Source organism: Littorina saxatilis, linkage group LG14 (assembly GCF_037325665.1).
Source record: "Littorina saxatilis isolate snail1 linkage group LG14, US_GU_Lsax_2.0, whole genome shotgun sequence".
Taxonomy (NCBI): Eukaryota; Metazoa; Mollusca; class Gastropoda; order Littorinimorpha; family Littorinidae; genus Littorina; species Littorina saxatilis.
In genome coordinates this window covers 7,728,513-7,748,089 of record NC_090258.1, presented here as the reverse complement: position 1 = coordinate 7,748,089, position 19,577 = coordinate 7,728,513, and the positions used below count along the sequence as shown (strand labels likewise).

Here is a 19,577-nt window from a genome sequence, read left to right as displayed (position 1 = left end):
CAATATTTGTTGTTAGGTAAATAAATATGATTGTTCGCATATTTTGCCCATCTGAATGGAATTCCAGCTATACTCTGTCAAGGGAAAAATCAAATCAATCCAGATAAAAAAGGTTGAGAAACTTACGAAACACTTAACATTTCGATACTCTCTTTCAAATATCTTTTCAATAAGTTATGACGACTAAACCAATTGTTTTACCTGCTCTGGTTGTAGTTGCTGCTGTTCTGGCTGACCAGGGGGCTGTTGCTCTGGCTGATCAGGGGTTGCATCCGATGTGTACAGTGGGGTGGAAGGCTTAATAGCACCACCCCCTTCTCCCTGCAATGGTTGATAGCTGCCAGGGAAATGTGGGACTCGTGGTTATCCAGTATCAGCAAGACTTTGTTGTCAGGCGAACAATTGACATGCTCAGTAAAATGTTCCAAACATTCCACAAACAGAGACTTTGTCATCCAGCCGCCAGAACGTGAACCCAGTCCTTTTGTCCCTGGAGGTGCATTTATTGTCATATGGTCATGGAAATTCACCCGCGGAAATATCAGACAAGGCGGGATGCTGTTTCCAATGGCATTGACAATTGCCAACATAGTAACAAGTTCACCTCTCTCCTGTGACACTACCTGAGACACCTGCTTTACTCCCGACTGCGCCAAGACTTTAGTCGGTTTTAGGGACGTCATCAAAGCGGTTTCATCCGTGTTGAATATCCTGTCAGGGGTCAGGGTATGCTTTTCGTAGAGATGTTAAAGCTTCTTGAAAAACTCGTCAACGTTGTTTCTGTTGAACGCCATCGTCCTCGCCAAGCTGACTGCTTCTGGGATTCGAATTGATATCTCTGGATGCCTTTTGCGAAATGCTAAGACCCAGTCTTCACCTGCACGTTTATTCCTTGTCCAGCTTGGAGGACAGACTTTTAGGTTTTTGTTTGCGAGATCAAATGCGAGTGATCTCAAAGTCATTGAATCGATAGGAAATCCATACCTTGAAGCCTGGATTATGTATTCCACCAACTCCTGTTCTTTGGCATTCGTAAAGACTTGTCGAGTGTTGCACTGAGATGTCAAGGAGGAGATTTTGCCACACGACATCGCTCGCCCAAGGCTACTTTTCGACACAGAAAACATCCTTGCAGCCTCGCGAAATGACAAACCTTCTTTCACAGCTTCCACCGCATCCTTCATATTTTGCACTGGTTTTGAAGTCCATTGCGTCTTTCTCTTGTATGTTCTCACCATCTGAAAGTCGACAAAAGATTTAAGACAAACACTACACAAACTACAGAGAGAGAGAGAGAGAGAGAGAGAGAGAGAGAGAGACAGAGAGAGACAGAGAGAGAGAGAGAGAGAGAGAGAGAGAGAGAGAGAGAGAGAGAGAGAGAGAGAGAGAGAGAGAGAGAGAGAGAGACGGTGTGGTATTATTAATTCGGTGTTGGCATAACCATGTTGTGTTAACCTCTCTCTCTCTCTCTCTCTCTCTCTCTCTCTCTCTCTCTCTCTCTCTCTCTCTCTCTCTCTCTCTCTCTCTCTCTCTCTCTCTCTCTCTCTTCGACTCTTGCATAAAACCAATGTTACACAACTTATCAACTTTTAATAATTAAAGACATAGACAAAAACTCTAAGGGGGCAGGGTGGGTCAAAGCTGGGGCAGGGTGGGACAGTCCCACCCTGCCCCAGCCTTGTCCCACCCTACCCCGTCCCACCCTGCCCCCAGGCGGTTAATTTGATAAAATGAAAAAATGGCCACAGATCTAACGTGTAAACATCTTTGAAATGTTCGATAAATATGAGTGAATAATGACATAATCTGGTTATATATGGTTTAATAGGGTGCGTGAGAAGACATTATATACAAATAAGAAGTTTGTGACAGTCGAAAATTTACTTACAGTGCTTCTTTTCAGGCAAACATCGACTGCTGGCAAACGTCTGTGCCCACACCATTAACAGTTGGCGCCAGTCTGGCTGAGTAGTTTCCCTTAATGGCGGCAAATTCAAACTTTAAAAAAAAATCAAGATAACATGGCTAAATTGCGCTGTCCCACCCTGCCCCGTGTCCCAGGGTACCCCAGTCTCCCCACTTCGATCAGCGTATCACTCCAAATGAGCTTCATAGCAGAAAAGCAGATACACTACCAAAACACTGCATAACAGATCTACAAGTCTGAGCCAGAATCATTGAAATTTACTTTCTGTATAAAATATTGCAATCAAATTTGTTCACGCCGTCCCACAAATAACGCAGGTTACCCTCGCCTTCGATTCAAAGTAACTCCAATCTGACTGAATTACCATCGAAACGCAGATGACGAACTGATTCACCACACATTTGTGGTATTTTACACACAAATTTCAACTGTGTTGTTTCGCGATAAACAGCTATAAACAAACAAATGTGGCGCCGTCACGTCGCCTCGGAAGGAATAACGCAGGTGACCAAGACTTGTTTCCGATACCTGTCTGATTAAAATCATCGTTTTTTTTCACAAATGACGGCTCTTTGGCAGATCTGGTGAGTTGGAAACTGTCTATGAATGTTTCATTTAATATCAAATGCGTACATTCTTGTCGATATTGTTACCTTTGGGCTCATAAATTAAGTCAATCGTCGTGTTGTCCGAAAGTGACTTTTGTCAGCATAGAACTTACTGTGCTTTGATCATTGACTGAGAAGAATCTTCCGATGACACTAGTTCATTTCACTACGCGACTGCAGATCTGCAAGGAAACTTATGGCAGGGGAAATAAGCTTAACTGAAGACGAATAAGCGGAGTAACTGTTCTTCAACGGATTGCTCTCACTGATCTAAATATTTAGATCTTGTCGTCTGCTAGTCTGCTAGTAAGTAGTCTTCGGTCGTGTGAAAGTCACATCTATTTCGACTGTGTGCATCGATCCGTGTAGTGAAATGTTGATCTTTGATGATTTGGCAACATAACTTCGCTAAATGTGCTTCGAGTGTATCTCCCCGTTAACCGCATTTGAAAACGTCTTTTAACAAGACCATGTTTCGACAGCCCAGACGGGGAGGATCCTCGATAGCTCACAGGGTATATAATGTTTTCCGCCGTTTTTTTGAAGAATCCTTTCAAATTTGCTATTCCAAAAGTACCTTATGACACGACTCGAGTGGCAAAGAACATTCTCTGCAATTCCTGTCTCAGTCCGTGCAGCCGTTTCGGGTCCTATCGTCATCATACAAACATACACACAGACACACAAGAACCAGCTTTAGGAACCATGTGAACCAGTGATTTTTTCTTATATACAACAGATACTACAGTATTTCTGCTTTATGAAAAGCAATATTTCAAAAACAAAACTAGAGATTTGAATTTTGACCACTTTTCCCCCTTTCTGTCACCAGTACTGAAGAACAACTCATATATATGTGGTGAGTGAGAGAAATCTGTATTGACATTGTGTGACTGTGTCAATAGAATTATAATTTCTAGCGCCTGTATTGCGTCGTAGGCTGTTATCGTAGGTATGACGTAGGTATGACGTAGGTTTTAGGGTTTCGTCATTTCACAGACAGGGGTGTCAGCTTGTGTCTATCGGTTACGTCTGCGTGTTCGGTTTGAATGAAAACACACAGACTATGCATTTGTTTGAGTATTCCTGAATGGGGAATGCTTAGTTTTGTTCTTAATAAGTTAAATTAGTTTAGATCGTATTGATAAAAGAATGTTTGGGGTGGCGACGCATAATCAAGCAGCGTCATATAGGACCCTCTTCCCCCTTCCCCTTTTCCTGACTAAAATGAGTAAAAGTTGTAATGAACTCGGCCAAAGTTGAAACAAACGCGCACTTGTGGCCTGGACTGACAGAGAAAGAACATGTCAAGCCTTGCCGGCCTTGGGATGAACTATGCATAAATTTGTGATGCATTTGTAAAGTGAAAAAGTGTGTGTTGGTGTGTACCAATTGGAGTGATGGAGTGTGTGTTGGCTGTATGTCCTGGAACCGAATGCTGTTGTGAACCAGGGAGTGTTTCGTGTCCAGAGATGATGTAGACCAGGTGAGAATAGACCTTTTGTTATCGGTACATCTTCTTTGGAATTGGCACAATAATTTGATTGTTCTTTAGTCATGTGAATGTGTGGAATTAGATCTCAGCAAGCACAGAAAGTTGGTCCCCTCTCGGACCAATATTGGATTTGGCTAAATGGTCTGTTGTTTTCTCTGGAAATTGACAGCTGTAATAAAATGATGTGTAATAAACAACAGAAGAGAGGGCCAACGATAAGATTGAGAAAACCAAACATCCATGATGAAATACTGGAACTTGAAATTGTAACTGTGTTTCCGGTTATGATGACTGTGTGAGATGATACTTTGATATGAATTGTCGTTTCGGTGATTACTGACTTTGCTTTTACTTTTTGTTTTCCCAGCCGAGCGGACTCTTGGTGGGATAGCGTGTATAGTGTATGTGTATGTTTTACTACAGCGTTTCTGATAGCGTGTATGTTTAGCAAAGTGTATGTTTTACTACGGTGTATAGCATAGCGTGTTTTACTACCGTGTATGTATGGCATAGCGTGTTTTACTACCGTGTAGGTATAGCATAGCGTGTTTTACTACCGTGCATGTATACCATAGCGTGTTTTACCACCGTGTAGGTATAGCATAGCGTGTTTTACTACCGTGCATGTATACCATAGCGTGTTTTACCACCGTGTATGTATAGCATAGCGTGTTTTACTACCGTGTAGGTATAGCATAGCGTGTTTTACTACCGTGCATGTATACCATAGCGTGCTTTACCACCGTGTATGTATAGCATAGCGTGTTTTACTACCGTGTTTTAGCATAGTGTGTGTTTAGTACTAGCGTGTTAGTTCTAGGTAGTGTTTTACTACCGTGTTTAATAGCGTGTTTTAGAGCACACGTTACACCAGTGACTTTATAGTGTTGTGGCAACAGAACTTTTTTCGTCAGTGTAGAGATTTGCCTCAAGCTACTTCTGAGTTGAGTGCGGAGTATGTGTTTCCACCTTTTTCAGACTAAGTGTTGAAAATGTTTATTGAAAAGTAGCATTAGTCTGACGAACCTTATTTTTAACTTTTATTTTAAATGCTTGGTGATTGTGTGCGTGAGTGTTATGCAATAAAGAGGACAGAGAACATCATTCAATGTATTCAAACTTTTTATTGTTTGTGTACTCTCTCCCTCTCGCTTTTTTGTAATTGCAACACCCGCATGCGCTCCACCACATTTTGGCGTCGCCCGACAGATAGATAAGTGGACACATATTTTGAGAATAGAAAGTAGTACAGTAGTAGTAGTTTAGGTATACACGCTGTCCCACCCGTCACCAACCTGGAACCACCCGTCACCAACCTGGAACCACCCGTCACCAACCTGGAACCACCCGTCACCAACCTGGAACCACCTGTAACAGTGCTGGAAAACATCCCAGCGCTGTTCAGAATAAAAATACTTATTTTAAATATTAAATCTTTAATTACAATTTAATGTGCCTTTGCTTTGAGGAAAGTTTAAAATAGATTCTTATGATAGGAGTTATATTTTAAATGTGGTTGTTTTGTTTATATTTTTGTTAATGTAGTAAAAGGTAGAATAATAGTTTAGAAGATAAAAGTTTAGGTTAGATGTAGAAATTAAATATTATTATTTTAAGTTGTTATAAGAGTAGATAGATATTGGTACATAATGTAATGTGCCTGTTTATAGATATTTGTATTGAAAACACGCATGTGTGGTGCATAGGTGACTGGTATTTTGATCGCTGCCAAACATTTGTGAAATTGCATAAAATATTAGTTTTGACTCGTAAACAACATGTCACCGCCAGGTTAGGTTAGTGTAGACCGTGGTTTGAAAGTTTAGTTTATCTTGGCTTTAGACAGGTATCTATCGACAGTCCCCCATCACTTTGGCAAGCGTCACACGCAGTAGCCAGTCGACCTTGGCACTGTTCCAAATTCATTAACCCATTTATCCTATAGTTTTAGTAATAAGTTTGTTTTAAAATATATAACATAAATACGAGGTTTTGTGTAATAAATAATATATTTGATTTATTAGTTTATAGATTAGTGTTTAATGTAGTTTATAAAGAATATTTTAATTAAGTTTTGTAGTGTAAAATGGTATAGTTATCGTAAAAGAAAAGTGTGTGTTTTAAGTGACAAATAGATTTTGGTTAGGTAAGAGTTAATTTGATTTCGCTATTTGCATTCTAGAACTTTCGATGAACATTTTGTTTGACAATATAATGGGCGGTTTTAGATATGTTAGAAGAGAGCTTCGGGGGGACACAGAGAGAGAGCTTCCCAGAAGACACTCACAAACTAATTCTCGGACTAGGACGTTAAGTCTGAGATAGGCAGAGTAGAGAAAAAGGGCGTTGTATTTCGTATCAACGTTTAACATCTCTCATTTGTGTCATTTGGAAAAATGTTTTGCCTTTTGTGAAGACTATTATGTTTCTGTAACAATATAATTTTATTCAGAGACAGTTACTTATTTTGTTTTCAAAACTGAGTGAAAGAAAAGTCGAAATGAACTGAGTGAAAGAAAAGTCGAAATGAATTAAATCTAGACTATCACGAGCCAACAGCAACAACAACAACGTCATCAACAACAACAACAACAACAACAAACAACAAAAAACATTACAAAAATCCAGGCCTCTTTCAAACGAGGCTACACACCGTCACCAACCTGGAACCACCGTCACCAACCTGGAACGACCCGGTGATGGACGGACTTTGGAGGAGAGACTCCAGCTCGACTATCGACCAACCCCAGGGAGTGGACGACTTTAACACCGTCAATTTCCGAGGATCTGTGGTGACTGTGTTTGTTTCTGCACGTGCCAGTAATGTGAAAGGACATTTAGTGGAACGTATCGACGGCCAATGGTGAGTGGAATTTTTAAATATCTTCCACAGAGGAACAGTGGCTGATGCGGAACAGGCGTCCTGATACCGTGTACGTTCTGTATATCTGCTTTATCATGTCTTGCTACTGACCCGGTAGTGACATTTTGCTGAATTCGTGGACTTGTGGGTCTAGTGAGCATTACTGCATATTTGCCTCATTTTGTGTGCTGTGTTTATGTTCAAGCATTTTGTATACATGTGAGCAGAATAGTGTCACTTGTGTGATATTTTTGTTTTATTGTTCACCATGAGCGACGGTGAGATGGAAGAGGCAGTGGGTGGTAGTCCCAGGAGCACCCCCACAGTATCTTTTCACCGTGATCGCCCTGAAATGTTAACCATGCGAGGTCTGGGGAGGGGTAGGTTTTTCAGCCCAGCTTCTTCCACTTCACCGAATCTCACGGTTATTGTGCCGACTCCAAGGAAGGTGCGCAGGTTCTCTGGGGAAGATTCAGCTTACACTGTGGACGAATTCATATCCAGTGTATCTAGAGCAATTCCTAGAGAGGAAGATTCTGTGCAGTTTGTGCTAGAGCATCTAGAAGGGGCGGCAAGGAGGGAAGTGCGTTCTTGTGGTCAGAACATAGAGAGTCTCATTGTGTTGTTTTCAGTGTTGAGAGCAGCATTTGGGGATGACAGGACGTTGCCAGAGATTACTAGGTCATTTGCCAGTAGAGTACAGGGTCCGCAGGAGGGAATTAGGGAGTATTCATGTGCTTTGTCAGACTTGTTTTCTGATCTCCAAAAGAAAGAAAAGTCGGCAGGAAGGCCGGTTAGTTCACAAGAAGTACTGAATGATCAGTTTATTGAGGGACTGCAAGACAAAAACTTGGTTTGGGAGCTGCGTTGCCTGAGGAGGGACAGACAACTTGATTATGCCAAGTTACGCGTTCGAGCGTTAGAGTGGGAGTCTCTACACAAGGGCAAGGGCAGGCCTAGAGTAAGCAGTCACATGGCAGCAACTGATTCGGCAGACTCTGAGTTTCAGTCCTTGAAGGCAGAAATACATAGGCTGAAAAAGATGCTGGAAGAGCAGGCAAAAAGTTCGAGGATAGGGGGTGGTGATGTCGACGAACGCAGCCGTGGACGTGGACAAACTAAGTTCCGTTGGACCGATAGCGGACAGCCCATTTGTTTCAAATGTAAACAGCCAGGGCATATGCAGGGAAGTTGCCCAAAAAACAAACCAGGGGGTAGAAAATCAGAAGTTCAGGTCGAGACTGAGATGAGAGGGGAGGCTTTAAACAGGGAAAGTCGGATGTAGAGAGCCATACGCCCGACTTCCGTGGCTCTACAGGCTCATTTTGGCAACAGTCAGTTGGTGGGAAACCTGAGGTGAAGGCTAAGCTAGAAGGGAAAGAGTTTAACTGTTTATTGGACACAGGATCACAGGTGTCGATAATGAGTGAAAACGTTTTTCAGAAGCATTTTAGCCACCTTGATTTGGTTCGCGAACGTATGGTACGTTTGGTTGGGGCCAACGGTCTGGATATTCCTTACATAGGATATGTGGTACTGGATGTCGAAATAGGTGGGCAGGTTGTAGAGTCACGTGGTGTTCTAGTCAAAGCTGGAAAGTTGGAACCTGATGTCTTAATTGGCATGAACGTGATAGGAGAGCTGGATAAGGTAGAAATAAACTGTCCAAAAAGGAGAGATCAGTCAGAGTCTTGTGTGGGGATAGCAAAACTTTCTTGTGATGTCTTTCTGCCAGCTAGGTCAGTTATGCAGGTGAACGTGTCAGTTCCAAAAACAAACTTAGGGGATGAGTTGGTCATAGAGCCCCTACGTGGTAGCCATGGTAGATTTCTTGTAGCTCAGACTGTAGCCAAGAAAAATGCTAAGTGGCAAGTCCCAGTCGTCAACGTTGGCGAAGAAGGCATACTTTTGAAAGCGCGTACACCGATAGGTACAGTTCATACTGTCGGTCATGTAGTTTGTCAGTCGGTAGAGGTCACAGAAACCGACAGAGAAATAACCTTTTCTCAGGGTCAGTCAAAACCCCCTAGTGCAAAGAAAACAGAAATTGATCTGTCAGACTGTGATGCAAGTCCAGAAGAAAAAGAACAGCTGCAACAGTTGTTTGCAGAGTTTTCTGATACGTTGATTCAGAATGACTTGGATTTGGGATTTGCTAACAAGGTCAAGCACACCATCCCTGATGATGATGTGCCAGTAGCACAGACTTTTCGTAGAATCCCACCTACTCAGCTAGGTGAAGTGAAGAAACACATACAAGAACTATTGGAAAAGGATATTATCCAACCCAGTAGTAGTGCATATGCTGCACCCATTGTACTTGTACGGAAAAAGAACGGTGAGCTGAGGCTCTGCGTAGACTATAGAAAGCTCAATGCTAAGACAAGACGTGACGCATACCCACTGCCACGTATTGATGAGACTCTTGATGCCTTGCACGGAGCGACTTACTTTACGACGCTTGATTTGGCGTCTGGGTATTACCAGGTCGCGATGGATGAAAAAGATCAACACAAAACGGCATTCACTACGCCTTTCGGGTTGTACGAGTACAAACGGATGCCGTTCGGTTTGTGTACAGCTCCCCAAACCTTTCAGAGACTCATGTCCACTGGGATGTCCGATTTGTTGTTTCAAATCTTGATCGTATACTTGGACGACATGTTGGTGTTCAGTCAAACTTTTGAAGAGCATTTGCAAAGACTGCGACAGGTGTTGCTCAGACTCAGGGAGCTAGGCCTGAAATTGAACCCATCAAAATGCCATTTATGTCAGCGGTCGGTCCAGTACTTGGGCTACACCGTGTCGGGTGAAGGAATTGCCACAGAAGAAGAAAAGGTCAAAGTCGTGAAAGACTGGCCGAGACCTAAGTCACTGAAAGATTTGAGGTCATTTCTGGGGTTCGCTTCATACTATCGAAGATTTGTGGCTGGATTTTCAAAGATGGCAGGCCCTCTCCATGCACTAGTGGGACAGATGACGCAGAATGGGGCTGGAAAACGTGGAAAAAACGTAGAGATAGGGGAAAGATGGACAGCAGACTGCCAACAAGCATTCGATAGGCTTAAAGACGCACTCACGTCTACGCCAGTTTTGGGGTACGCTGATTATTCGAAACCATTCATCCTTGAGACTGATGCTAGTTTGCATGGGTTTGGTGCTGTCTTGACACAGGAACAGGGAGGCAAGAAGCGTGTGATCGCATACGCTAGTCGCACACTTAGACCAGGAGAGAAAAATCCTGTGAACTACAGCTCTATGAGGTTAGAACTGGGTGCTCTAAGGTGGGCTATCTGTGAGAAGTTTAGGGGTTATCTTCTGGGTGCGCAGTTTGTTGTTCTGACAGACAACAACCCCCTTAGGTACTTGACAACTGCTAAACTTGGGGCAGTAGAACAGAGGTGGGTAGCCCAGTTGGCTACGTTTGACTTTACGGTTCAGTACCGAAGTGGCAAATCAAATGTGGCGGCAGATGTGCTGTCCAGAGCATTGTGCCAAGAGCCAGGAGAAGAGGATAGTGATGACGAGGTTGTACCAGCTGAGTACAAAACAGGGAGCTCGGTCCCAGTAGAATTAGGTTCTGCGGGATGGGAGAAGGTTTTAGCGATGGGTGTGAGTGCTGAGTCGATGAGCGAAGATGATGAAGTTGATAGGCCCAGGGCAGGAGAGAAAACGGGGTCAGATTTGGGTGCCACACAGTCCCTGCCATCCATCTCTGTAGAAGAGCTGCAAAAAATGCAGAAAGAAGACACTTCCATAAGACTGATGGCAGAGTTTGTGAAAAGAGGAGAGTGTCCCAGCGGGAAGGAGGTGGAAGGGAAAGGACTCGATTTTGTAACTTTGAAGAGACAATGGGAGAGACTGACTATGAAGGACGGACTTTTGTTCCGCCAAGTCACTCCACCACATACGGAACAGAAAGTGCTGCAGTTGGTTTTGCCAGAACCTTTGCGCCAGTCTGTGTTTGAGAGTGTTCATACCTCGGGGCACCAAGGGGTGGAGAGGACGGCCCGATTGTTGCAAGAAAGATGCTATTGGCCAGGCATGTTTGCCGATGTAGGGCGTTGGGTTGAGCAGTGTGAGCGTTGTAACGTTGCCAAGATGCCTCACATCAAAACGCGTGCGCCCTTGGGACATTTGATAGCGACAAGACCCTTGGAGGTTGTGGCAATTGACTTTACAGTCCTCGACAAGGCCTCGGATGGTCGTGAAAATGTTTTGGTTATCACGGATGTGTTTACGAAGTTTACTGTTGCCGTACCAACACGTGATCAGAAAGCAACCACTGTAGCCAAAGCCCTTGTGAAAAACTGGTTTCAACAGTACGGGATACCTTCGCGGATACACTCCGACAATGGTAGAAACTTTGAAGGGTTAGTCATCAAGGAGTTGTGCGCCTTGTATGGGATCAAGAAATCCAGAACAACCCCATACCATCCGCAGGGCAATGCCCAATGTGAACGGTACAATCGGACGATGCATGATTACTTGCGTACTCTGCCTCCCGAGAAAAAACGCAAATGGCCTGAGTACTTGCCAGAACTCGTCTACACATACAATGTGACACCGCACTCCTCATGTCACATCAGCCCTTACCAGCTGCTTTTCGGCCAAGCACCAAAACTGCCGGTTGATTTCCTGTTAGGCATTCGGGAAGAAGACAAACCGGTATCGGTAACTGACTGGGTTCATGAACATCAGGAACGGTTGCGTGTAGCACAAGAGCATGCACAGAAACAACAGCAGAGGGCAGCATCCGAACGCAAGTTGAAGCACGATCGGAAAGTACACGCTGAAAAGTTGAGCGTCGGGGATGTTGTTTTGTTGCGTGATCACCCGCTAGGCCGTAACAAAATACAGGACGCATGGAAAACAGAAAAGTACAGAGTACGCGTTGTGCCAGAAGAAGATGGTGCTCCGGTTGTTGTAGAACCCGTTCAAGGCGGAGAGTTGAAAAGAGTACACAGAAATGAGGTCAGAAAATGTAAGGCACCTGTACCAGCGCCTAGGCGTCGCCCAGTAGTCTTGCCAAATTTTGATGAGCGACCAAAAACTGATGTTGTTGGTGATGACCGCACCTCAGATTCACGGTCAGAGACAGAAAGTGAGAGTGAGACTCCGGTAGTAAGGAGGAGCAATAGAAGGACAGCAGGCAAACACTCTAACTTGTACAAGGAACCCCGCACAGTGCATTCGCGTGCAGTTGACGTACTCCCTCGGTTCCTTCGGATCATGGAAACATTATTGGATTCTTAGGGAGTGGGTTCAAGTAAAGTTGGGGAGCAGCTGTTCTGTGTTGCCTATTGTTTAGTGCAGGTTAGGCATGTAAATATGTTCTAAGGTTACTTTGTTGTGAAAAAATTTTTTAGCGTCCTTGACAGTACGTTGTTCTCTGTCCTCGGGATCATTTTTTCTTTTATTATTCAATGAGAATTCCCCCCCCCCCCCCCACCTCCTGATCTGTATCATCAACATGTCGAAGTCTTTGTTAGCATTGTTAAGGTAATAGTTTCGGTACAGTCAATGCATCTTTAAATAGTGGTTGACATGTAGGTTCGAAATGTGTTGATAGTTTCGGTACAGTCAATGCATCTTTAAATAGTGGTTGACATGTAGGTTCGAAATGTGGTAACAGTTTCGGTACAGTCAATGCATCTTTAAATAGTGATTGACGTGTAGGTTCGAAATGTGTTACTCAGGATTAGCTTTTGTGACTGAGACTTGCGACGGTTGAAGATATAGGTTAGCACAATTTTAGTTTTGATTGGTTGTTGAAACTTCTTTGATGGTTAGGTTTTAACATCATGTTTTTGTTTCCAAGACATGCCTTCAGGAGAAGTCATGCTAAGTTGGGGAGAAAAATGTGGTGGAGCGCATGCGGGTGTTGCAATTACAAAAAAGCGAGAGGGAGAGAGTACACAAACAATAAAAAGTTTGAATACATTGAATGATGTTCTCTGTCCTCTTTATTGCATAACACTCACGCACACAATCACCAAGCATTTAAAATAAAAGTTAAAAATAAGGTTCGTCAGACTAATGCTACTTTTCAATAAACATTTTCAACACTTAGTCTGAAAAAGGTGGAAACACATACTCCGCACTCAACTCAGAAGTAGCTTGAGGCAAATCTCTACACTGACGAAAAAAGTTCTGTTGCCACAACACTATAAAGTCACTGGTGTAACGTGTGCTCTAAAACACGCTATTAAACACGGTAGTAAAACACTACCTAGAACTAACACGCTAGTACTAAACACACACTATGCTAAAACACGGTAGTAAAACACGCTATGCTATACATACACGGTGGTAAAGCACGCTATGGTATACATGCACGGTAGTAAAACACGCTATGCTATACCTACACGGTAGTAAAACACGCTATGCTATACATACACGGTGGTAAAACACGCTATGGTATACATGCACGGTAGTAAAACACGCTATGCTATACCTACACGGTGGTAAAACACGCTATGGTATACATGCACGGTAGTAAAACACGCTATGCTATACCTACACGGTAGTAAAACACGCTATGCCATACATACACGGTAGTAAAACACGCTATGCTATACACCGTAGTAAAACATACACTTTGCTAAACATACACGCTATCAGAAACGCTGTAGTAAAACATACACATACACTATACACGCTATCCCACCAAGAGTCCGCTCGGCTGGGAAAACAAAAAGTAAAAGCAAAGTCAGTAATCACCGAAACGACAATTCATATCAAAGTATCATCTCACACAGTCATCATAACCGGAAACACAGTTACAATTTCAAGTTCCAGTATTTCATCATGGATGTTTGGTTTTCTCAATCTTATCGTTGGCCCTCTCTTCTGTTGTTTATTACACATCATTTTATTACAGCTGTCAATTTCCAGAGAAAACAACAGACCATTTAGCCAAATCCAATATTGGTCCGAGAGGGGACCAACTTTCTGTGCTTGCTGAGATCTAATTCCACACATTCACATGACTAAAGAACAATCAAATTATTGTGCCAATTCCAAAGAAGATGTACCGATAACAAAAGGTCTATTCTCACCTGGTCTACATCATCTCTGGACACGAAACACTCCCTGGTTCACAACAGCATTCGGTTCCAGGACATACAGCCAACACACACTCCATCACTCCAATTGGTACACACCAACACACACTTTTTCACTTTACAAATGCATCACAAATTTATGCATAGTTCATCCCAAGGCCGGCAAGGCTTGACATGTTCTTTCTCTGTCAGTCCAGGCCACAAGTGCGCGTTTGTTTCAACTTTGGCCGAGTTCATTACAACTTTTACTCATTTTAGTCGGGAAAAGGGGAAGGGGGAAGAGGGTCCTATATGACGCTGCTTGATTATGCGTCGCCACCCCAAACATTCTTTTATCAATACGATCTAAACTAATTTAACTTATTAAGAACAAAACTAAGCATTCCCCATTCAGGAATACTCAAACAAATGCATAGTCTGTGTGTTTTCATTCAAACCGAACACGCAGACGTAACCGATAGACACAAGCTGACACCCCTGTCTGTGAAATGACGAAACCCTAAAACCTACGTCATACCTACGTCATACCTACGATAACAGCCTACGACGCAATACAGGCGCTAGAAATTATAATTCTATTGACACAGTCACACAATGTCAATACAGATTTCTCTCACTCACCACATATATAAGACCAGCCTGCCTCGTGCTTGCAGACTCAGTGCAACGAGACGAGCAATTTTTGTTTTTGAAATGAAACTCAGTGCAGTGCGTAGCACTAGCAGACGACATAAATCCCGTTCAGCAAATTAACATGTTGGGCAAATGTGAACGATAAAACGATGGGTATATAATACGTGTAGGGTTCAGAGCATTCTTACCGTTCATATTTAGTACCAGACTCCCCGATGAGTGAAGATACCACTCGAGAATCATTTATTTTGAAAATGTGCTTTCCGTCGACCTTGGCAAAGGGGCAAAACTCTGCACAGTCAAGTCTGTCGAAGCTCGATGAAGGTTTCGAATCGCAAATAATTAAGAGCATAGTCCTTTCTCCGAGTTAAAATGAGGTCTCTATGAAAGATCATCACTTTTTAGCTTAACGCTACACTGGAATTTACCAACAGAAATTAAAACAAGAGTTTGCGTGTGACGAACGCACGACACACTTCAGACAGCCCACATAAAAGTAGATCCTACCTGACCACACAGTTACGCCTATCCAAATGCGCGTAGCAAAGTGTGCGTTTTGAATCTTCTTTTTTCTCTGGCGGTACTGACAATATCGTTATTGAAACAATCCCAGTGCACTAAGGGATTTATAGAGCAAATCTCGAAAATAATTATTGAACTCAGCGCTATGCGCTTCGTTCAATAATGAATTTTCTCGATTTGCTCTATAAATCCCTTAGTGCACTGGGATGTCTCAATAACTTAAATAATAATAACGATTACTTATATAGCGCGTAAACCTCGTGGTGACAAGCCCAGAGCGCTTTACACTTACATAATCATAATACAAACAAGGAAAGAGAACAAATTCAAACAATTGAAACGATTGTGAACTGACATGTTACGTTCTTGACTTAACAATAATAGTTGTACATTGACAATTATTCAATTAATGAATGAATGAATGAATCAATGAATAAATCAATGAATAAATTCATCCATTCATCCATCCTTCCATTCATGTATCCATCGACCCATCCATCCATGTATCCATCCATCCATCCATCCATCCATCAATCAATCAATCAATTAATCAATCAATCAATCAATCAATCAATCAATCAATCAATCAATCAATCAATCAGTTAATCAATCAATCAGTCGATAAAAAGGATAATTCAATCAATGTTTAACTCAAAACACAACACAAGACAGAAATAGAAAATAAACGTAAACAAATAACAATTTCAGTAACATAAATCAGAGTGTGAAAACAAAATCACACACACACACACACACACGCACACGCACACACACAGACACAGACACACACACACACGCACACGCACACACACAGACACACACATACACACATACACCCTCACACACACATACACACACACATACACACACATACACACACACACACACTCACACCATACAATTATAAACACACACACAATTACCGATTCCGAATGTAAAACTGATAAATCTGCACACAATCTTATTCAAACTGTCATCATCTCCGACTCTTCTTTCCAAGACAGATGGCAATAGCACACGCACCAAGCTCATCGTTGGAGGCATATCATTAGTGCGAAATGTTTAGTTGCCCGCCTAATGTATCTCTTTATGGTCAGTTGGATCCTGTCATTGATGTTGTTCTTTCGTGAGGAACGTACATGTGCACGCATCAGGGTAGTGACGGTGCTTCATATCATTCTACGCTTGAATTACCATTCATGCGTTGCAAAAACGTAAAAATTGACATTAAAATTTGCCTTTATTTGCAAACATGTTTTACGGAATCGCAGTACATGTTTACACCGTCATGCTACACGACATTCGCGCCATGCAAATAGCTGGTGATATCTCCATTTACAACATGCAAGCAAATGACAAGAACAGTAATTGAATCTCTCCAAAGCTCTGTGGAGTTGAAACCAGACATCTAAGAAATAGTTATACATGTATTCACTTCTGAACAATGGGCGCATAGAGATATAAATCATGCTGCTTCAAGAATAACATAACATGAATTCATATCAATGTTTTTCCTTCTTTTTCTCAATTGGCGCAGTAGCCTAGTGGTTAGGACATGAGACTTCGAATCTTCGCCGGGGCGTTTAAGGGAAAGTCGCCAATCCCGGAACAGTCGGCTAACTTGGAACACCTCAATATGCGGTCAACGGGAAACAATTCATGAATTTTTTTTTAGCAGAAATGTCTAGTGACCCCTCCCGATGTTATTGCAAAAAGAAAAATGGCAACTGCGGCAAAACCAAAGAAGAGGTACGTTTTTTTAACTTTTCTCCCTTCTTCTTCTTATTTCTATTGTCTAGAATTCGTTTTATTACTCTTTATCTATGTACGTTCACATAAAATGTTGATTGCTATTACAAACCTACATCAATGTGTTACACTATGAACGGGGAAAAAAGATTGGAAACGTCACATGTATCCTACAGCTAAAGTCGAAATCCATGCAGGTGCCATGCGGCTATGCTGGAACACATATAGAGGCAAACATGGAACAGTGTTCCAGCTTTGACGCATTCTGTTCCATCTTACCCTCATCAAACGATAAAGTGAACACTGGTGTTTTTAGTCCGTGGCAGGCTAATTGCCCCCTGGATAATTGTTCCCCGACAACTGCCCCCCCCCCCCTCCGGACAATTGCCCTACTAGAGCAATTGCCCCCCGGACACCTGCCCCCCCCCCCCCCCCACCGAGGGAGGACAACTGCCCCCCGGACACCTGCCCCCCAATTTTTTTCTCACCACTCTTCGTGTAAGTTTTTGCAAAAGCCGTTCACTTCAATAAGAGTGTGTGTGTGTGTGTGTGTGTGTGTGTGTGTGTGTGTGTGTGTGTGTGTGTGTGTGTGTGTGTGTGTGTGTGTGTGTGTGTGTGTGTGAGTGTGTTTGCTGGTGTAAATGCGGGCGTAAGTGTGGGCGTGCAAGTGTCTGTGTCGGTTTGTCTGTGTGTATGTCTGTCAGTTTGTCTTTGTCTGGGTGCTTACAGTATTTATGTGTATGTGTCGATATGTGTGTGAGTGTGTGTGTGTATATGTGTGTGTGTGTGTGTGTGTGTGTGTTTGCGCGCGCGCGCGCGCGTGTGTGTGTGTGTATGTGTGTGTGTGTGTGTATTCAAACCAGGAAGCATTATAAAGATATCGTTGAGAAAACAAATTATAGACTTCCATTACCTATGAATACCCTCTAGACAACAATACAACACTTGATAACTCGCTAAACATACAGACAAGAATGGGGGGCAATTCATTGTCACGGGGGGCAATTGTCCTAGGCGGGCAAATGTCCAGGGGGCAGTACTGTTGTCCGGGGGGCAGTACTGTTGTCCGGGGGGGGGGGGGGGGGGGGGAGGGGGGCAGTTTTCCGAGGGGCATTTAGCATAGAACCGTTTTAGTCACGTACTCAATTCTCTTTTCAGTTTTATTGTATTTTTTCCTTCTATACCTTTTATTGAATGGTTGATTGATTTGTTTTACAGTATTTTGGGACCCGGACGGTGGCTACCCGAAGAAATGGGCTGCGCGTTGTCGGCTGTCAGAAACGGGGAAATGGGTTTGCGTTGCGCATCAAGAACATTTGGTGTTCCTGTCACGACTTTTATGCTGCGAAATATCTTGGTACTGCTTCTTGTGTGGCACCAACATCCCTTTGAACATTATACAGTGCCAGCAGTATACACACGGCATTGATCACACGAGGACTGCACTGAAAGTAGAAAACAAAAGGACATTGAGTGAAAAATCGTTTCTTAGCTTCTTTTTTCATGTTTTACAAAAACAGTTTTTTTATCCGATTTGTTTAGACCTAGCCCTTATTTATATTTTTTTCACATTTGAGGCATTAATTGTTATCAAATTTACTATTTCTTTGGTAAAAATCCAATGTTATGTGGAAAAACAGACATTTAAATAAGATGGCTAAATCAAAATGTTATGACGTATGAATTTATCTTGTGTGTGTGGCAATGTGTAATTGTGTGCGTGTGATTGAGAGTGTGTGGGTGTATATATGTGTGTGTGAGACACAGACATAGCTAGAAAGAGAGTCAGTGTGTTTTTGCATGTGTTCCGAGTTTGACAACACAGTGTTCCACTTTACACACCCATGCGTCCAACCTGGAACAAATGCAGAAATTTTTATAATGGACAGTTTGATGAGTTGTGTGACTTTTATTTTATCTTATGTTGTTCGTTTGTTTACTGATAGTATGTGACAATATAAAAAACGCTTTGCAATAATAATTTTTTTGTCTGGTACGGCTGTTTCTCCTTAACTGTTCCAGGTTTAGCGACATTCCCATACTTTTTCCCCTTGATCTCTCTTGAAGATAAAATATGATCAGTCTTGAGAGAGCAAACCGGATGTTATCCCTTCAAACTTCAAGCGTTGACTGAAGCTCTCAAGGTCATACACGCCGTATAGGTGGGGTTTCGGGTAGCGTTTGCTGTACAGAATTCTGTACATGATTGTATCCCTATTTTTCAACCTCGTAGCCCCGGAAAGTCATAAATAGACCACAGCTTTAAACACAATTGTGGACAGCGCTCCACTACCCAGTGTCAAACTTTTGCTGTGATTGTGTGGGTGTGGCTGTCAGCATAGTGACATGAATTTGATTGGTCGATATTTATAGGCAAAGCACAAAGTCATGGTCTCTGCACATGGAAAACAAAACATTGGCAGTGTTACTAACACTTCCCCAACATAAAAAAACACTTTTTACATTTTTTCTATAACTTTTTTCCCCATGGTTCATTCATCATCTGACATAACTTTTTAGCGAAATCTAACCATAAGATTATTGAAAAAAAAATCACAAATGTAGACGACCACCTGTAATGTGGGATTGTGCCTCACTGCGGATTATCACTAACAGACTCAATTCAGTAAAAGTGTGCCTCGACCCGACGACAGTGGTATAAATATTCTGATGTAAAATTGTAGTACATTAGTTAGTCCACCACTCCCTTGCA

General features: G+C 42.5%; 2 protein-coding genes across 2 annotated transcripts in view; one reads left to right on the top strand and one right to left on the bottom strand.

The window, feature by feature from the left end:
- LOC138947036 (uncharacterized) overlaps positions 1 to 19,577 on the bottom strand; it is a 257,233-nt gene that overhangs the window by 1,849 nt on the left and 235,807 nt on the right. The window lies entirely within an intron of this gene.
- On the top strand, positions 5,407 to 8,182 carry LOC138947030 (uncharacterized). Its single transcript, XM_070318460.1, has one exon. The coding sequence runs from the start codon at positions 7,162 to 7,164 to the stop codon at positions 8,176 to 8,178; it is 1,017 nt and encodes a 338-aa protein (XP_070174561.1). The 5' UTR covers positions 5,407 to 7,161; the 3' UTR covers positions 8,179 to 8,182.

What these genes read in the sequence shown, in the direction of transcription:
- LOC138947030 (XM_070318460.1), top strand. Translation starts at nt 7,162, where the DNA reads ATGAGCGACGGTGAGATGGAAGAGGCAGTGGGTGGTAGTCCCAGGAGC.